At 45.4% G+C, this 18,863-nt stretch overlaps 1 protein-coding gene across 2 annotated transcripts in view; it reads right to left on the bottom strand.

Moving 5' to 3' along the window:
- The window catches only part of tncb (tenascin Cb), a 75,229-nt gene that overhangs the window by 4,971 nt on the left and 51,395 nt on the right, over positions 1-18,863 (bottom strand). Inside the window, exons 12-20 of one of the 2 annotated variants that reach the window (XM_079270626.1) lie at positions 16,939-17,211; positions 15,458-15,580; positions 14,128-14,271; positions 13,298-13,417; positions 12,807-12,950; positions 2,167-2,297; positions 1,939-2,071; positions 713-864; positions 523-619 (exon numbers count right to left, since the gene is read on the bottom strand). In XM_079270626.1, coding sequence (XP_079126752.1) covers positions 523-619; positions 713-864; positions 1,939-2,071; positions 2,167-2,297; positions 12,807-12,950; positions 13,298-13,417; positions 14,128-14,271; positions 15,458-15,580; positions 16,939-17,211 — 1,317 coding nt within the window. The remainder of the gene's footprint in view (positions 1-522; positions 620-712; positions 865-1,938; positions 2,072-2,166; positions 2,298-12,806; positions 12,951-13,297; positions 13,418-14,127; positions 14,272-15,457; positions 15,581-16,938; positions 17,212-18,863) is intronic. The other variant, XM_079270627.1, reaches the window with a different exon arrangement.

Genomic DNA, 18,863 nt, shown 5'->3' with positions numbered 1-18,863 from the left:
TTTGTGGCAACACTAAGGCCAAAATGTGACCTACAACGGGCTAAGGCTCGTTTTTAGCTTAGCCGTTGGTACTGAAGCAGTTGTTGATCGCTTGCAGCCCCTCCCGGCGGGTTAGGAGTTGTGAGGCGTCAGCAGCCGATAACGTATTACAAAAAAGTGAGAATCACCGCAAACGAGCAGAAAAAACGTTATGGTCCAGCTGTATGTGAAATTAGCTGTGGACAGACAGACAGACAATCTCACACACACACACACACACACACACGCGCGACCGAACACATGATCTCCCCACAGATCAACTGGCAGAGATAATTATTATAATGAAGTTAATCAATGCAGGACTTTTACAGAGTCTGCTCAAAATCAATAGAATGCAATGAATATATAATCACAATAAGGATGCCACTGGAACATTGGATGTTATCCATTTTGGAGAAATCGCCTCAAGACATATTGATCATATCACCATATCCTTGTGTTGTGGAATACTGTGTTGTGCCCTGATTTTTTTGTGTTTTTTACCCAGCCAGAATTCATCATTCATGTCACCGAAGCCGGCTGTGTAATTCTTCCAGTTGCGGAAAAACTCCAGTCTACCACTCTGTCGTCTGAGGAAAACCTGACAGATAAAGACAATAGGTCACTTTTATATGAGGGCTTTCAAAACAAAATGAGAATTAATAATATGTGTCCCTGATAACCGGTGACTTACAATCCATCCGCCTCCATCAGTGCTCATGTCGCAGTAGACCTGGATCGGCTGGCTCTCATCTCCACCCAGATAGATGGTATACAGGTCTGATGTGGTGTCGCCGTTCAGCAGGGCCTGAGAGCAGTCCCTGGGGAATCGGTACAGTACGCCAGCTACGAACACAAAACACAGGATACGATTGAAAACTCAACAATGTGGCCTAGACACAATCTGTAACCAGGCGTAGTCGATGGAACCTCATACTGCTGATATATGTCTGGTCTTTGAAACTAAAGTCAGACAAATGCCACTTCTCTGCTGAGGGAAGATGTCCCGGCCGACATTACTGTCGAGGCTGTAGCAGGGTCCGCTTTAACGCTAGAGTGAATGAAACCTGAAGATATTGGTGTCATGGGAAAATAGACTACCCTTGAATACATTGGTAGCACGTCATGCTAGCTTGTCGGGAAGAAGGTTACATAACGCTCTAAAACAAATACTGGTATGCCATCTTCAAAGGGGTCCCTTGACCTCTCACCTCAAGATAGGTGAATGGAAATGGGTTCTATGGTACCCATGAGCCTCCCCTTTACATACATCCCCACTTTGTGCTAATCCCATGCAGTTTGGGGCAAACATCCAATTTAATTTTTTGCCAATTCTGGAAATACCTGCTGGGGTACCTAAACAATCTCGGAATTACAAAAAGCTTAAACTCTTGTGTGCGCAATGAGCCTAGTAGTATTCATGTGTGAGGATGTTAGTCGGCATAGTAGCCATTTCACACAGTGAGATACAATTTTTTAACTTGAACCTTCACTGTATAAATTGACCTGTTGTGACCTCTAATCACAGCCTCGTGAAACTTTACAAACCCAAACTATAGACCTAGAGCATTCAGCGGATGTTTGGCTCTCCTAGATATAGACAATAATGATGGTTCTGGATAGTTTCCAGAAGCTCACCATCAAATTGCTGAAAAAATGCAAAACATTTTGCAGAAATCTCTAAATGTCAAATGTTTTTCATACCAAATCATCACATGACTTTTTTTATTGTGTGCCTCAAGGTCTTGGTGACTTTGTGTGGTATTTTCTTTAAATAATTATCATTAAAAATGTATAAATATAGCAGCAAACCTGTGTTATAAATGGTATCAACCCATGAAGAAGAGATGTAATGTAAAGTACACACAGCCCACACAGGGACACAGATAAAATCTGTCCCGTGTGTTTGAGTCCACTCACTGGTGGTGAAGACAGTAGTGATGACTCTGCTTCTCTTTGGACCAGCAATGGCCTGCAGCTTTACTGAATACTCTGTTGAGGTGCTGAGCTGAGCCATGGTGTAGGAGACAGCAGTGGGACTCAGGACCACCTCCTGAAAGAGAAGCACGTTTTGCTATTTTATTCCTAAACACATTTTATAGATTGAATGTACTTCTGAATCTGTGGAGTTCTGGTGTCTCTACTCACACGGATGGTGCCGTCTGTAGCCTCGAAGCTGAGGATGTACCCCGTGATGTCAGCGCGAGGTGGCTTCCAGGTCAGCATGCCGTTCTCTGTCTGGATGTTACTGGCTGCCAGGTCCTGAGGGGCGTCCACATCTAAGAACACAAAAGCCTTTTAAATAATTTCATATGTTTTAAAATATTAATCTTTGTCAGTTGCACTCTGTGCCGTTTTATATTTTAATTAATGGAGTCCGGTAGATTTGGCGAGAGCATTGATAACTTCTTCAATTCCCTGTCGGAAATAGACTGTAGAACTGTCTCACGGCAAGGTAAAGCGGCCTTTTTAAATGACAACATAGGGGAATTCTTTATGTGGTTTGGGAAAGAGCTCCAAAGACAGGGGGCGACAAATGTCAACCCAGGTTCTGCAGTTGGTCCGAGAGATATCTACAGGCCTCCGTCGGAGGTGGCAATGTTACAGAGTTTGAAGAAGGCTGTATTGGTGATGTGGTAGACATGGGTTAGGAACTAAAGGGTGGGGTCAAATATGACTACGGTTAAGGAGTTAGGTGGAGGGGGTGATGATGGCGCCAACAATATGCGGGTGGGTTAGAGAGTCAAGGCCGATAATTAGGATTTCAGACTGCAGAGTTTCAGAATGTTTCATTGCGTCCCTGTTTTAAAGGGATGGTTTGGGTGTTTTGAAGCGGGGATCTATGCGGTACTTGTAAATAATCAGTGTATGACCTACAGTAGACAGAGGTCGGCACACCATCAGTTTGAAGAAGCATGTCACGGGAGTTCACAGGTAGGACCCAAACGCAAGACCACAGGAGACAGAAGTTAATATAACAGGTTTTATTTAGAATGTGTGAAGGTGTGGAGCCCGTGATCCGACACCAGAGTAGGCAGATCGACGGTGTGAAGTCCCGTGGTCTGATACCAGAGAGTAGGCAGATCGACGGTGTGAGTCCCGTGGCTCGACACCGGAGGGCTGGTAGCTTGACGGCGTGTGTAGTCCGTTGAACACAAGGAGGGCAGAGAGGCGGCGTGTAATCCGTTGAAGACAAGGAGGGCAGAGGATGCCACGGGGTTGAAGCGGGTGAAAGACGGTACGACCTGACAACCCCAGACTGCAGGACCAGAGTTTATATAGTGACATGGGAATCATTAGTGGGACCTGAGTCTGGTGTGTCAGGCTGCAGGAGGTGATCAGCTAGAGTGTCCTCAGCTGTGCACAATCAAGGGGGTGGCCATGGGAGGTGTCTGGAGGCAGAGGACAAACACAGAGCACATGGCACACAATAACAAACGGGGGAATGACAGGACACATGAGGAGAGGAGATCAGGGGAAACACACAACGGGTCCGACAGGGATCCTGACAAAGCAGACATGAGTTACAGCATCAAAGCAATGTACTGCTGTGGATGGGATCTTCAGCAAAACGTCTTTCAGCCACCTAAAATGAAAGCTGACTTTAAAAAATTTATATCAGTTTTAGTTTACGCTTTATATTAATGAAACTCCATTGAAAAAACAATGATTTAACCTCGCGGCACACAGGGGCTGCTGTTCTACCACTGCCTCAATTGATTAGTTTGTTATTTTTTTTATGTTTTTGTGTGACTTTGTTAAGTTTGTATTCACCAAGGTGTCTGGTGGCTTTTGCGAGAGCATAGATAACAGCCTCAGTTCACCGGTAGAAGTCTAATATTCTAAATATAGCAATTTTCTGAGATCTCGTCCACAGCAGTATATTGCTTTGCTGCTGTGCCGGTGTAAGTGTCTGCTCTAGTCTACTGTAGTTAATAGACTGACTATGGATAAGTTCCTCATATAACCGCACTTCAAAAGACCCAAACTATCCCTTTTAATGTCCATTAGACAAGTGTCGAGGGTGGGGTGAGAGGCAGCAGTGATGGTCTTAGAGGAGTAATAATAATAATAATAATAATAACTTTAATTTATATAGCGCCTTTCAGGGGACCCAAGGCCGCTTTACAAGAGTAACAGTTTAGACACAAACAGTTTAGACAAACAGTCAGAAAAACAGAACAAGTAAACTAGGGGCCGAAAGCCTTGGCGAACAGATGGGACTTGAGGGCCCTTTTGAAGGCGTCCAGAGTGGAGATGTTGCGGATCACCGCAGGGAGAGAGTTCCAGAGGGTGGGGGCTGCCACACTGAAAGCTCTGTCCCCGAAGGTTCGCAGTTTGGTGCGGGTGGTGGCAAGCAGGCCAGAGTCTGAAGACCGCAGGTTCCGGGGAGGGGCATGTGGGCGGAGGAGGTCCGATAGGTACTGGGGGGCATGGGCATGGAGGGACTTGTAGGTGAGGAGGAGGATCTTGTATGAGATGCGGGACTTGACCGGGAGCCAGTGGAGGTTGATGAGGGTGGGGGTGATGTGCTGCCAGGGCTTTGTGTGCGTGAGAACCCTGGCGGCAGAGTTTTGTACATACTGGAGCCTGTCCAGGGTTTTGTTGGGTACCCCGAACAGGACACCATTGCAGTAGTCCAAGCGGGAGGTGACAAATGCATGGACCAGGGTTTCAGCAACAGACTCCGAGAGTGACGGTCGGAGTCTGGCAATGTTCCGGAGATGGAAAAAGGCAGTTTTGGTGACGGACTTGATGTGGGACTCGAAGGAAAGGGTGGAGTCCAGGATGACACCCAGGTTGCGGACTTCAGGAGATGGGGAGATGGAGCAGCCGTCAACCTCGAGGATGAAGTCACCAACCTTCCGGAGCAGCGCCTTGGGTGCCACAACCATGAGCTCTGTCTTCTTGGTGTTGAGTTTGAGGAGATTTGATGACATCCAGGTTTTTATTTCATGCAGGCAGTTGACAAGGGACTGAGGGGGGAACTGGGAGGATGGAGTGATTTGAGTGTCATCAGCATAGCAGTGGAAGTTCAGTCCATGATGGCAGATGATCTTGCCGAGGGGGAGCATGTAGATGGTGAAGAGGAGGGGGCCAAGCACAGAGCCTTGGGGCACGCCATGATTGACTGGGGCTAGGGGGGAAATAGAGCCGTTGAAGGAAACAAACTGTTCCCTGTTATGGAGGTAGGATGAAAACCAGGAGAGGGCGGTGCCAGTGACCCCTAGAAGGTCAGATAGGCGGTTGAGGAGGATGGTATGGGAGACAGTGTCAAATGCTGCAGAGAGGTCCAGGAGGATGAGGATGCTGAGGCGGCCAGAGTCAGCAGCAATGAGGAGATCGTTGATGATCTTAATGAGGGCGGTCTCCGTGCTGTGTTGGAGTCTGAAGCTGGATTGGAGGGGCTCATAGAGCTCATGGTTGGACATGTGGAGATGGAGTTGGCCGGCGACTACTCTTTCCAGAGTCTTACTGAGGAAGGGGAGGTTGGAGATCGGCCGGTGGTTGTGGAGGTCATCAATGTCCAGGCCAGGCTTTTTGAGGATGGGGGTGACTGAGGCAGTTTTGAAGCTGGTAGGGCCAATACCAGATGCCAAAGAAGCGTTGATGATGTCCACCATGTAGGGGCAGAGGGTGGGTAAGCAGTCCTTGACCAGGGCTTAAGGCATGGGGTCCAGGGAGCAGGTGGACGTCTTGGCCGAGCTGACCAACTTGGCCAGTTGGGGAGCATCCACAGGGCAGAAGGAGGAGAGGTCACAAAGGGAGAGGTGCGGCGCTGAGGGGGCGTTGCCAGGTGGCTGAAGTGCGGGTGGAGGGGGAGGGGCTGGTGTCAGGAGCTGCTGGTGGATGGAGTCGACTTTCGCCTGGAAGAAGTCGAGGAATTTGGAGCAGAGATCGGGAGCACCAGAGGGATGGGGGGCGTCAATGGGGCGGAGTAGGCGGTTGATGGGGGAGAACAATGATCGAGGGTTGCTTTGCTGGGCACCGATCAAACGAGAGTAGTATACTGTTTTGGCCTGAGAGAGAGCTTCCTTGTAGGTTTCCACATGGTCACGAAAGGCCAGGAGGTGGACCGTGAGGCCAGTTTTTTTAGAAAGCCTCTCCAGCTGGCGACCAGAGGCCTTCATGCTGCTGAGTTCGGAAGTGAACCAGGGGGCAGGGCGGGTGAAGGAAACAGTCCGGGTTTTGATGGGGGCGAGAGAGTTGAGACTGAGGGATAAGGCAGCGTTGTAGTGGGCTACCAGGCCGTCCACGGTGGAGTCGGAGGGAGCCGAGGCCATGTGGGTAGCTATCAGGTTGGATAGGGCTGGTGCACTCACAGTCTTGATGTTCCTAAACATGATGGTGCGTTTAGGATGCTGCCTGGGCAGGGAGACAGGAACAGTGAAGAGGATGGCGTGATGGTCAGATACAGCCAGGTCCAGACGCTGTAGGTCGGGGGGTGGTGGGCCGGTAGAGCACACCAGGTCCAGTGTGTGGCCTTTGTTGTGGGTGGGACCCTTGACATGTTGCTTGATGCTGAAACAGTCCAGGAGTGACAGGAATTCAGTAGCAAACTTGCAGTTGCTGGAGTCCACATGAATGTTGAAATCGCCAAGCAGGAAAATTGATGGAGAATTGATGGTCCATGTTGTAGCATGTAGACTGAGGATAAAGAGAAGTGGGCCTAGCACTAAACCCTCTGGGACACAATGGGGGACAGGAACTATGGTCGATTTGCAGTTGTTGATTGAGATGAATTGATGTCAGTCCAAGAGGTAGGACTGGAACAAGGAGAGGGCAGCAAACAGCAATACCAAGGGTGGATTTGATGCTTGCGATGAGTATGGAATGGTTAATGGTTTCAAAAGCAGCGCTGAGGTAAAGAAGGATGAGGATGTTGATAAAACCAGAGTCCGAGTATAACAGTAGATCTTTTGTGACGATGATCAGAGCAGTCTCAGGCCATGTCCACATTACTCCGTTTAAGTTTTAAACCGAAAACAATCTCAATCCACACGGCGTTTCAGCATCGTTTTCGAGATGATCTCCGCCCAGACTAAAACGCCTGAAAACGAATATCACGTGGCTCTTCACATACACTGGGCATGCGGGTGGGTGCAGATGTAAACAGGAAGTAGATTGGTTGCTTCGTTAAAAAAAATACGACAGAGTAATAAAGTAGTCTTTAATAATGAAAGGTCGTGTTTGAGACTTAAGATCTTCTCTAAAATCTTCCTCTATAAACTCAAACGGACACATTTCGTGGAAAGCTGTAGAAGTTTTTTTTTGTCAGACTTAAGGTTAGTTACAGCGCTGCGGGTCTTGCTCTACCTCTCTCTCACACACATCAAATTTACTTTAAAATCAACACTTATACATAAAGGTTTACTAGATTATGGGTCCATAAATGTGGTCAACACACGTCTCTCGTTCCCTCTCGGTTTCGTTGTTGTCTGTTCTCACTTGTAGCTCTGCTGGTGGCTTAACTATCTGTCCTACTGGAGAGCAATTACTGCTTTTGTTCCTTTATATTTTATCTGCGGACTTCACAATAGTTGTGCAGAACAAAATAAGCATTAATAAGGACAGGAAAATCCTCCGTTTTTTGTCCATCACCCTCCTCAAAGCCGCTAACCGTGACTTCAGACGGCCGCTCCGTAAGGCTGATAACACCGCTGGACACGCCGCTCACTAATCGCTCCAATAACAGCTGCTACCTCCTCAGAAATGCAGACTTTAACTGAACAACAGCTGCTAGTAAAGACAACAAGGTCAGCAACAGCATGTTAAATTAACCTGGGCCCCGTTCCACGTACGTGTCTAACTTAGTTAGCCGGATACTTTTCAGGATAAGATGACGTAGATCAGGCTTTTCGGTTCCACGAAGCAAGTTCGGCAAAATCACCATGGCAACACATCCAAAAGCTTGAACCTGCTCCAGCGCAGGCTAAGTCAGGGTAGCTGGATAAGCTGGTCACTCCCACGGAAAAGATGGCAGCTCCTGTCATATACGGTAGTCTAATGCGCTTGCGCATATACTGGGGGTTATACGGGAGTTCCGGAAATGCATGTAAAGTGAGACACACGGTGATCCATTAAAACCAGCGGAGCAAACTAAGAAGCCTCTATTGCATTAATGTACAGCTCCCTTCCTCAGAGATCCACTGATGAAGGAGGATATTAGTTAGATGAGCATTTTATAGGGAGAGAGTTCTTCCACATCGCCAAGATCCGTTATCACATCATGATGACTTCCTATACGAGCGCTATCGATTCTGCCGACAAGAAATCATGTATTTATAAGACCTTCTCGAGCCATACATTGAACACCACACGCCGCAGCCGAGCACCGACTGTCCCACAGACTGGATGCAGCCTTGCGCTGTTCTGCGAGTGCTACATTTTAGTACAGTGTCGGCGATGCGGAGAACATGGGGAAAGCCGCTGCATGCCGTGCTGTTCGTAAAGTTCATTTGGCGCTTAATAAACTTATGGATGTGTTCATTACATCACCATGGCAGATATTGTATTGACTACCATTCTGAATTGTGTGTGCTTAGTGTTTACTTGCTCCCATGTCCTCTTGATGGCTGGTTGCATACATGGGGTTAAAGCACTCACAATGATATGACAGTGTTATTAGTACACCAGCAGATCATTACTGTAGAACATGATGAAGGTGGACTAATGATAAGAATAGAGAGAGAATCACACACTATTTCTTTTCACTGCTTCAATTGATTGAATGTCTGATTATGAATAATACACATACTGATCCGCCCATAAACAGATTCTCACACACACATATATTCAAACTAGTTATATATGGTAATCTACACATACATGTATATACACATATATAGTAGGCTACATCAGCGGTTCCCAAACTTTTTAGGCCGCGCACCCCCTTCTACATCCCGACCGGGTTCGCGCACCCCCCCCCCCCCTTAATAAAAAAAAAGAAAAAAAGAAGCAACAGAGCCTTTTAAGCCTTCATAGCCGCATAAGAATCGGACCAATGAGAGAACAGTTTGCTCGCGCGTGGCATTTGTTTACAAGATTTAGTCCGCTGTTAAATGTTGCAGTGTGAACACAAACCGAACAAAGGAGCAACTGCAACAAAGCAAACGAACTGAAGGTGTGAAAACGCCCTGAAACACTGCAACAAAGTTTCAATAACTTTCAGTGACGCAAGGCGTCACTTTTAAAGAGCAATCAGGATGCGAGCACACACGCACAGGCTCAGAGGCAGATTATCACATTTAATTTACAATTAATGAGCGACTAATGTAGCCAGGATGTCTTCGGACAAAGCATCGATGCGGCGCGACACCGTGTTGTTGGACACCGGGATCATGTCCAACTTTTTTGCTTCTTTCTCCCCAATCATACATTCCACCATCTCTCTGGCAGCTGGCGAGCTCACGTCTTCGGCGATTGTGTGCGGTAGCCCCTTTCTCGCTATTCTGTAACCAGATATGAAGCCCGTAGTGCGTCATTTATAGACCCAACACATGAATGAGACTCCAGTTGTTTTTGGCTGTTTTGTAACTCCTCCAATTTCGATATAAACAATGTAAGGGGCTTTTGACTTGCACTGGCATGCTTGGTGTTCAGGTGGCGACGTAAATAAGAGCTTCAGACTGTTAGCCAGAACCTCGCTGCACACCACGCACTGTGGCTTTGGGGAATCTGCGTTGCCAATCCAAGTGAAGCCCAGACACAGATACTTTTCATCATATTTCCTCTTTTTTTCCCAGTCTGATGCTCACCCTCGTTTCCTCTTTTTTCACCTTGACTCCGCGATGGGCCGATGTGCTCCCGATTTGTCTGTGCTATCCCTTCCTCCTTTTCGGTCTCCTCCGTCTCATCTTCCTCTGACTCTGGCTCGATTTCTTCTCCCGGTCTCTCCCCAACGCACCTCTCCGTTCCCCTCGCCTCCGATTCCTCTCTCTCTCTCTCTGTCCCTCTTTTACGACTGATAGCTTCAGATGTCCCACCTGACAGTTTTTAAATTAAAATTACATTTTTTTTTAATATTTAATATTATTACACCATCAGACCGCCATTACACTTTTCCTCTCGCGCACCCCCTAGAGGCAGCTCGCGCACCCCCAGGGGTGCGTGCACCCCACTTTGGGAATCCCTGCTCTAGCCGATCACCTCCTGCAGCCTGACACACCAGACTCAGGTCCCACTAATGATTCCCATGTCACTATATAAACTCTGGTCCTGCAGTCTGGGGTTGTCAGGTCGTACCGTCTTTCACCCACTTCAACCCCGTGGCATCCTCTGCCCTCCTTGTGTTCAACGGATTACACTCCGCCTCTCTGCCCTCCTTGTGTTCAACGGACTACACACGCCGTCAAGCTACCAGCCCTCCGGTGTCGAGCCACGGGACTCACACCGTCGATCTGCCTACTCTCTGGTATCAGACCACGGGACTTCACACCGTCGATCTGCCTACTCTGGTGTCGGATCACGGGCTCCACACCTTCACACATTCTAAATAAAACCTGTTATATTAACTTCTGTCTCCTGTGGTCTTGCGTTTGGGTCCTACCTGTGAACTCCCGTGACATGCTTCTTCAAACTGATGGTGTGCCGACCTCTGTCTACTGTAGGTCATACACTGATTATTTACAAGTACCGCATAGATCCCCGCTTCAAAACACCCAAACCATCCCTTTAAAACAGGGACGCAAAGAAACATTCTGAAACTCTGCAGTCTGAAATCCTAATTATCGGCCTTGACTCTCTAACCCACCCGCATATTGTTGGTGCCATCATCACCCCCTCCACCTAACTCCTTAACCGTAGTCATATTTGACCCCACCCTTTAGTTCCTAACCCATGTCTACCACATCACCAATACAGCCTTCTTCAAACTCTGTAACATTGCCACCTCCGACGGAGGCCTGTAGATATCTCTCGGACCAACTGCAGAACCTGGGTTGACATTTGTCGCCCCCTGTCTTTGGAGCTCTTTGCGCGCACCCCACTTTGGGAATCCCTGGGCTACATGATACATAAGGGCATACAGTACATATATCCTCATATTAATTCGTATCAGTTAGATACTCTTTGGGCTTGTTTTTAACTACTTATTCTGAAAGAGTTGAGATCATTATTGTCGCCATAGATCTCATTGGATGATGCATCATGAAGTCTACTGCCAGCAGGCACATTTAAAGACATAGAATCTGATTGATTGGGGTGATGAGGCATTAAAATGTGCTGATACATTTTCCCAACACTTACGCATTTAACTTGTCTGTGATATTTTGCCGTGCTTCCTGTCTCGCCCTCGCAGCGGTTGCCGTGTTCGATTTTGCCGTGATTACGGTCTTGAAATCCTCATATGCGTTCATGATCATCTCCTGCTCGTCAGCGGAGTAAAAAGAGGCTCTTTCTTTGAGTTTATTTTACATTGTACTGTTAGAAGATCATGGTTTCGGTGATCGACGCTTCCCCCTTTTGACGTAGGACGGGCACGTGCAATCATCCTGATCCTGATCGTCTGGTTCGAATTAACGAGACTGTTTGAGAGCGGATCAGCCTTGCAGGAACCGAGATAGCCTGACATCAATCATCTCATTAATGTAGGCTGGCTAACAGGACATTTGATCGACTTTGCTGAACCACTTACGTGGCACGGGGCCCTGGTAGTCGATTGGTAATCAATGTTGTTGTTTATGAATTCCGGAAACGGTCACGTGATTTGGGTGTGACGAATCAGGGAAGGACACGTCATGACTGCTGAGACCCAATTAAGTAGCTAACGTGGGTGTGGGCGTCATCGTTTCCAAACGTATCCATTTTCGACCATCGAATATACAAAAACACACGAATACGCAACCCCGGCGTTTTCAAACTTATCCGTCCTTGGGAACGTTTTCAAACTCCTCCGTTTTCGGTGCTCGAAAACGCTGGGGTAGTGTGGACGCTCAGTGTAAACGTAGCAAAACATATGCTTTTTCAAATGGAAATGGAGTAGTGTGGATGTGGCCAGACCGAAAACCAGACCGAAAAATTTGGTAATTGGAGTCACGGTGGGATTTGATCTGATTGACAACGACTCTCCAATTGACGAAGGGCAGGTTGAAAACGTGCCTGTAGTTATTGGGGGAATCAGGGTCAAGTCACGATCAAGGTTTGGGTGAAGAGTTGGCAAAGTGTGAAGAGACCAACGTACCTTGTTACAACGGTTGGTATGATATCCTATGAAAAGTTACTCCTCATTTTCTTGTGTGTTTTCCTACCAAAGTCAGCATCACGTGTCAAATAAACTTCCATCTTCACAGGAAACCACTTAGGTTTAGGTACCAACACTACTTAATTAGGTTTAGGAATACATTGTAAAATACTTAGTTAGGTTTAGGGAATAAAACTACTTAGATAAGTTTAGGAAAAGCTTGTGAAGTATTTAGTTTGGTTTAGGCAAGAAAACTACTCAGCTAGGTTTAGGAATAAATCATGAAATACTTAGTTAGGGTCAGGTTTGGGAAAAGATTGGCGTGTGGGTTTAAAAAAGCACGCAAGGTCCGTCAATGAAGTACACAACTTAGATGACAAAGACATCAACGTTGATTTCTATCAACGGCGTGAATGAATTCCTCCTCTTGGTTATCTCACACTCAACATGCACTTTTTGTTTCAGTTTAAAATATAGTTTGTAGCTACAATGAAAAGTCCACTTGACTGCTTGGTTGCTACTTTGACTGTACTTGGAAAATGGCCGTTTTCTATTTAGTTTTATTCAGTAAAGCTCCAATCAACTTTAAGGAGGCAGGAATCCTCACCAGTGGTAAACTCGGTCGTAGTGGCCGCACTCTTGGCCATGTCCCTCACAGCGTACACCTTCACAGTGTAGTGTGTGGCTGGCGTCAGAGAGCTCATGTCAAACTCCACCACGTTTCCCGACACACGCTCCATCACTGGAGCCACTGGAAGGACACAAACAGGCAGGCCTTAGTAGCACATCAAGAACAGACATGCAATGTAGGAGGCTGAATGTAAAAAAGGAAGCAGACTTGTTTCTGATGTCTCTGACTGATATCACTCTTTTATTTTAAAATGAATGTTGGGATATTGGTCATGTTGTCTCACGCTGACACGAAATGCCAAAATGCCTCCCTGAGGATCATCAGTTCAGCACCTCAATCATGATTCAACAATGGAACCGTAAAAGCAATTTCATTTGCAATAAAAAAGAAATTCTGTCCAGCATGTGTGATTTTTCATATATCTATATGTATTGTATGTGTTGCACATGCATGTGTGCACTAGGTACCTGAGTCTGCACTATAGGTGATGACGTAGCCGTCTACGATTGCGATGGCGGGCTGCCAGAGCAGCAGAGCTTCGGTGTCTGTGATGTTGATTGCAGTCAGACCACGGGGCTTATCCAGAGCTGTAAATACACACACACACACACACACACACACACACACACACACACACACACACACACACACACACACACTGAAATGCATCCCTATTGATGGAGCTATTGTGGTGGAATGCTGCTGCCTGAACACAAATTACTGTAAATGTGTTGGATAAAAAAGCACTGCCACCTTGTTACAGATGAATTTTAGATCAATATTTGCTTTTTGTACTTGTTAGAGACCACATCATTTTTCTTCTATCAGTTGTTTTGGCTTATCAGTGCTGCATGTGTTGCTGGAATTGTTCTTAGTGATTGTTGTGTATTACATTTTACAAAACATATCAGGCCGTTTTCTCTGAATTAGTTTTTTCTCAGACTCTGATCCATAAATCTCTACTTCAGTAGCTCTTACGTACACCAAACGTTACAGTTTCATTCCTCTCTATATTCTGAAGGTTTTTACAGAGGGGTTTGTTCAGATATCATTCATAGACTGATTTATGCTTTATGATTTATGATTTAATTATTAAAAACATGGAGAACTGTTAAGGCTGTTCACAGTATTTTCAGATTTTAAGGAGTGAAAGAAATAGACATCAAAAAATTCCCTCTGTAAAAACCTTTGACTCTAATATGTCAACAAAAGGAAACAAGAATTTTGAAGCTAATTTAATTCTTCATTTATATGTAGCCTTTAGATAATGAATGTGTATGTTCCACATAAGTCTTACCTGTGGTGACGCTGTCTGATCCAGGCTCACTCTCCCTTTGACCCTTGATAGCGACGACAGTGACCTCATAGGTGACCCCGGGGGTCAGGTTGGGCAGCACAGTCTGAGACTCAGAGCCGTCCACCGTCAGCGTCTTAGCATTACCTGGGAGTGGACACAACAAGTCATCTGGGTCAATATAATTAAGATATTAGAAGGTTGTTTCGATCATTTCACAGCAACATGACCAGATTTTTTTTCCACTCAGAAGAATCTTCGCACATTTACAGTTCTTTATAGTCAACCGAGACAATATGAAATGTAACAATATAATGGATTTGATTATTAATGGTTGTTTTAAGCATTTTTGTGTTACCCATATACACTACAATGTGTTGTTTTTACTCCAATGTTGAGACATTGTAGCAGTTTTGTCTCTATATTAGTATAGTATAGTATCATTTTACAGTTGTTTCAAAAGGACTATCTGTATATCATTTACCCACCAGTGATACCTTTCTACTCTTAAAGTGAAAGATCAAGAAATTAACTTAAATATGGACTTGATAGTATCTTTAATGATTACTGGTTGTACAACAAACAATGGTTGTACAACAAACAATGGTTGTCCTAATAACTGAAAGGACATACTCAGCTGCCTTTTTATGGAGCATTTTTTAATGATGACTAGTACAAGAGAGTAAGGTCGACATAGATATGAACGGATATTTAAAAGGTGAAAAAAAGATCTTCCTTTTTTGTGTCACATCTATCTCTGTTACCTGGCAACTTATGAGGGAACTTGACATTTATGTATTTGTTCATCTAATCTGCTTAGTTATGGGTGCAAATTCAAATCTTAATTACATAACATTTTCATTACAGTGGGTGCTGGATCTGAAGGGGCTTTACATGCAGCAATCACATTGTAATGGTTCTTTACTTTCCCCCCTTTGAACTGAAAAATAAAAGATTGTTTGATTTATTTTAAATAATTTTTTGATGGTTATTTAAATTTGCTCTGGTTCCTTCTTCAGTGGAAGTACCTATAACTAGTCACTAGGGGGCAGAAGTAGTCTATCATTGCAGAAAAGAGTTCTCCCAGCAGATGATGGAGGATTAAACCGATTGATAGGTCAGCAGTGAGAATGTCCATACAGCCTACAAAGCCACTCAAGACCTGGAATATACTTATCTGGTAGGAAGAATGTTTTGGCGGTCTAACAGTTAGCACTCCAGGTTAAATCTTTATGTTGTAAATGCTTTCTTCCTCCACCTTTCTTTACAGTTTAGTTTCAAAGTGGCCAGTTCCTCCCTGTTTCAGGAGTGAATCAAAGGTAAGCACACTGACCTCCATGAGCAGGCACATAAGTCACCCTGTTGTTGTCTACCCGAGCCTTTGGAACCACCCAGTGGACTGTCGCGGACGTGTCGGTGACATCGGAGAAGCGGATGCCCTTGGGCGAGCCCAGGTCTGGCACAAACGGAACAGACACAGCAGGTAGGGGCAAACAGAGACACAATGCGGGTTTAATTCATATGTGCACAGCCTTCTAAGACTGGTGAGGACTGGAAGTACGCCATTTACATACATTTTATGCTTCACAGCATCAGACAACAGAAGACACACATATTATTTACATGTTATTGTAGCCAAGGCAGATCGGATACAGTATTTTGAAAAGAATAAAGTGAAAGAGAGAGTGCGTAGGAGAGAGCAAGGTGGAACAGACAAAAGGGGCGCCTGGGGAGGCCCGGGCTCGAGGAGAGAGACCCTTCCTGGCTAATCAGCGAGCCACAGTATCTTGCGTGACAGACCCGAGGAGATTAACTTGCCCCCATTTCATGGCAACACAAAAGTGAAACATGTGCCACGCAACCCAAGAGTAAAGCCTCACCCCCAGGCAGGACAGGAGACACAGCCATAGACACCCGTTCTATGTGACACAGACAACTGCTCCCCCTCACACACACACACACACACGCACACACACACACACTTTACAAAGAGCGACTCTAACACATGGGGCCAGGCAGTCAAAGACAACATTCGGGAGGACCGGACGGAGACGACACAATGAAAGAAGCAGAGTAAAGAGCTGAGTAAATGTCTTGAGTGGGGATTGACTTATTGTTAGTTTTCAAAGCATTTTCTGATAGATCTGGGTTGAAGCTGATCTGCTTATACCTGCAGATATTTGGCAACTTTAAATCGGATCATTTTTAATAAACAGAATCATTAAAAGATCCGAAGTATTGAGAACACCACAGGATCCTAAATTCTCCACTAGAATCTGGAAAATACTCCAATAATAATACATTATCAATATAGCTGCTTCATGTCCATCAGATTAGACCGGCCAAGACACATTTGTAAAACAAGGTTGATAAGTAAATAGATATCTCGGTCTAATTCTGATCCAGCAGCAGTTCTGGGGCCCAGAAATCAGCGGCCCTGAAGCTGGTCCTTCTGATCCCATGTGTGTTCTTGGACATTGCTGATTGTGATGACAGGCCTTCTGCTGCTGTCTGCTGGAACCCCTCTAGAGCATCTGACACAACGCCACCAGAGCTGGTCGTCATCGTTAAAAGTGATTATTTTCTTAAGATAACCTTTTTGATTTCGTCAAATTGCAGTCTTAAGGGCATTGGACGAGTAGAGCGCCATGACGATACCAGGTTAGAAGACAAAAACACAAACACATGTATTAATGACCATGTTTTCATGCTGTTACCACAAAAAGAGGAGTCTGACAAGAGATGACGTGAATGCACATTGACCACGCTAACAAGTTCCCCTGATTTCTCATTTTCCACCCATTCACCGTGTACCTGTTCTCACCCCCTCCTCTAAAGACTTGGAGCGTCTCCCCAAAACGAGCCCAAAGATTTCAATTCTGTACTCGGTGTCCTCGGTGAGATCTGTGATGGCCGAGCCGCGCTCCTCGCCGCCCAGCACCAGCTCGCTCGGCTGGCCCGGGCCCTCGACCTCGCTGACCATCACGACAAAGGTGTCGAAGACGTCCTCTTCAGCCGTCCAGGCCAGTCTAAAGCTCTCAGGGGTGACATCGGAGACTAGGAGAGCCTTCACCTCTGGTTCGGCCTCTGAGTGACAGGGAAAAGTCAGTTTTGCTCCTCTGTGGAACTTAAGAGTGCTTTGACATTTGAAGGAACATGGCAGCGAAAGAGTGTGTTCATGTCTTTGTGTAAATGCCAGCATTGGTTATATGGAAGCTCAGCGTCAGTCAAGAAAGACAGAACGGAAAGAGAAGAGTTTCACTGTATATCTGGTGAGAAACACAGAAGGAAGTAATGAGTTGACCCATCAAAGCCGCGGTGGTTAGTAAAATGAAAATCGGATACAGTTAAGCTTGTGATTGTGAAGGAAATTTTAGTAAAATAATATATTTGCCTGACCTAGGCTACTAAACTACTGTTTGAACTTGGGGGGTGGGGATTCAATATTCAATCTGAAATGATGCCTTTGAATTAAAAGATGTGCATTTGTGTTCATATGTCTGTCTAACTAAGTAGTTTTGCTGTGTTAAGCTAAATTGTTTCCGTGGTGGCGGAACATCATTTTAACACACTATGTGCCTCCACCATGTAATAAGCTGTAACAAGGTTGTTTCTCTGAGATCACATTGCAATATGCCATTGATTGAAGAAATGTGAATAAAAATAAGTCTGCGTCTTACAGTACATTAACATTGGCTTGTCACTGCGAGGCAGTGGAGGCACCACGAATAAAGGTAAACTTAAATGCCTGGTCACACCAGTAAGTGGCCAAATAAATATTCAAGTCTTTGTGAAATAATTTGCTCTGAAAGATTTACTATTACTAGAGCTAACTGCTGTACTGCTGTAGCTGAGCTAACTGCCAAACACTGAGCGAGCGATAGTCAGTCACAATAGCTTGAGCAAGCTCTGGGCTTCTCTTTTTTTCCTCTATAACGGCCGGTTTACTCCTCCCGGGCTTTTTGTACATATCATTTAGGTTCGGTTATTCACGATTGGATATACAAGCTTGCTATCTAACTTTTTTACTTTTTTTTTCAGCTGACAGTTGGCAAGCATGCTTTGTGATTCGTGCATTCACTATGTTTATTCAAAAGAACCATTTCTCTTTTGTGGAGCAGTTTATACCGTGACAGTAGATTTACTGAGCACCTACAAGCGAATCCAGTAATCGCAATGATTCCCTTGGAGTTAATTGATTCCGATGTCCTTATTTCTGCTAAAAATTGTAGGTTCGGCAGCGTAATTCAAATTAAACAAATGACATGATTCTTGAAAATGAATTAAAACTTTGAAAAAGTAACATCCGTGGTCTGACCCATCTCATTCTTGTGCAATTCCTAGAGATTACAAAGTAAAAGAGGCTTTGTCAAACTACAGCTGCTTCTCTTAGAACAATGCTCAAATACAGTGCAGTGCAGACATCTCTGCAGATGGGAGTGTGTGCATGTGGTGCAGTAAAAGCTGGTAGTTAGGCAGTCATTAGCAGCAGCTAATAATGGAAGTGATAGGAAGAGAGGCTGAGAGACAGCAGGAGTCTACAGCTGCTGGAGTAAAAGCTCAGTTTCTCCAGAGAACGAGTCCACTGAAGCTAATTAGCTGGAGAAACTTCCGGTAGCAGCACAGATGGATACATGGACCAGACAGAGCTTTTAAAGCAGCCGGGATAGAAGCAGATATAAGTGGGCTCAGGAAAGCCTCAATAAAGCCCAGAGCCACTGCTCATTAAAACACTGCAC

The sequence above is a fragment of the Melanostigma gelatinosum genome, assembly GCF_949748355.1.
Source record: "Melanostigma gelatinosum genome assembly, chromosome: 6".
Classification (NCBI taxonomy): domain Eukaryota; kingdom Metazoa; phylum Chordata; class Actinopteri; order Perciformes; family Zoarcidae; genus Melanostigma; species Melanostigma gelatinosum.
Note: the sequence above shows the minus strand (reverse complement) of the source record. Positions and strands in the feature narration are given on the sequence as shown.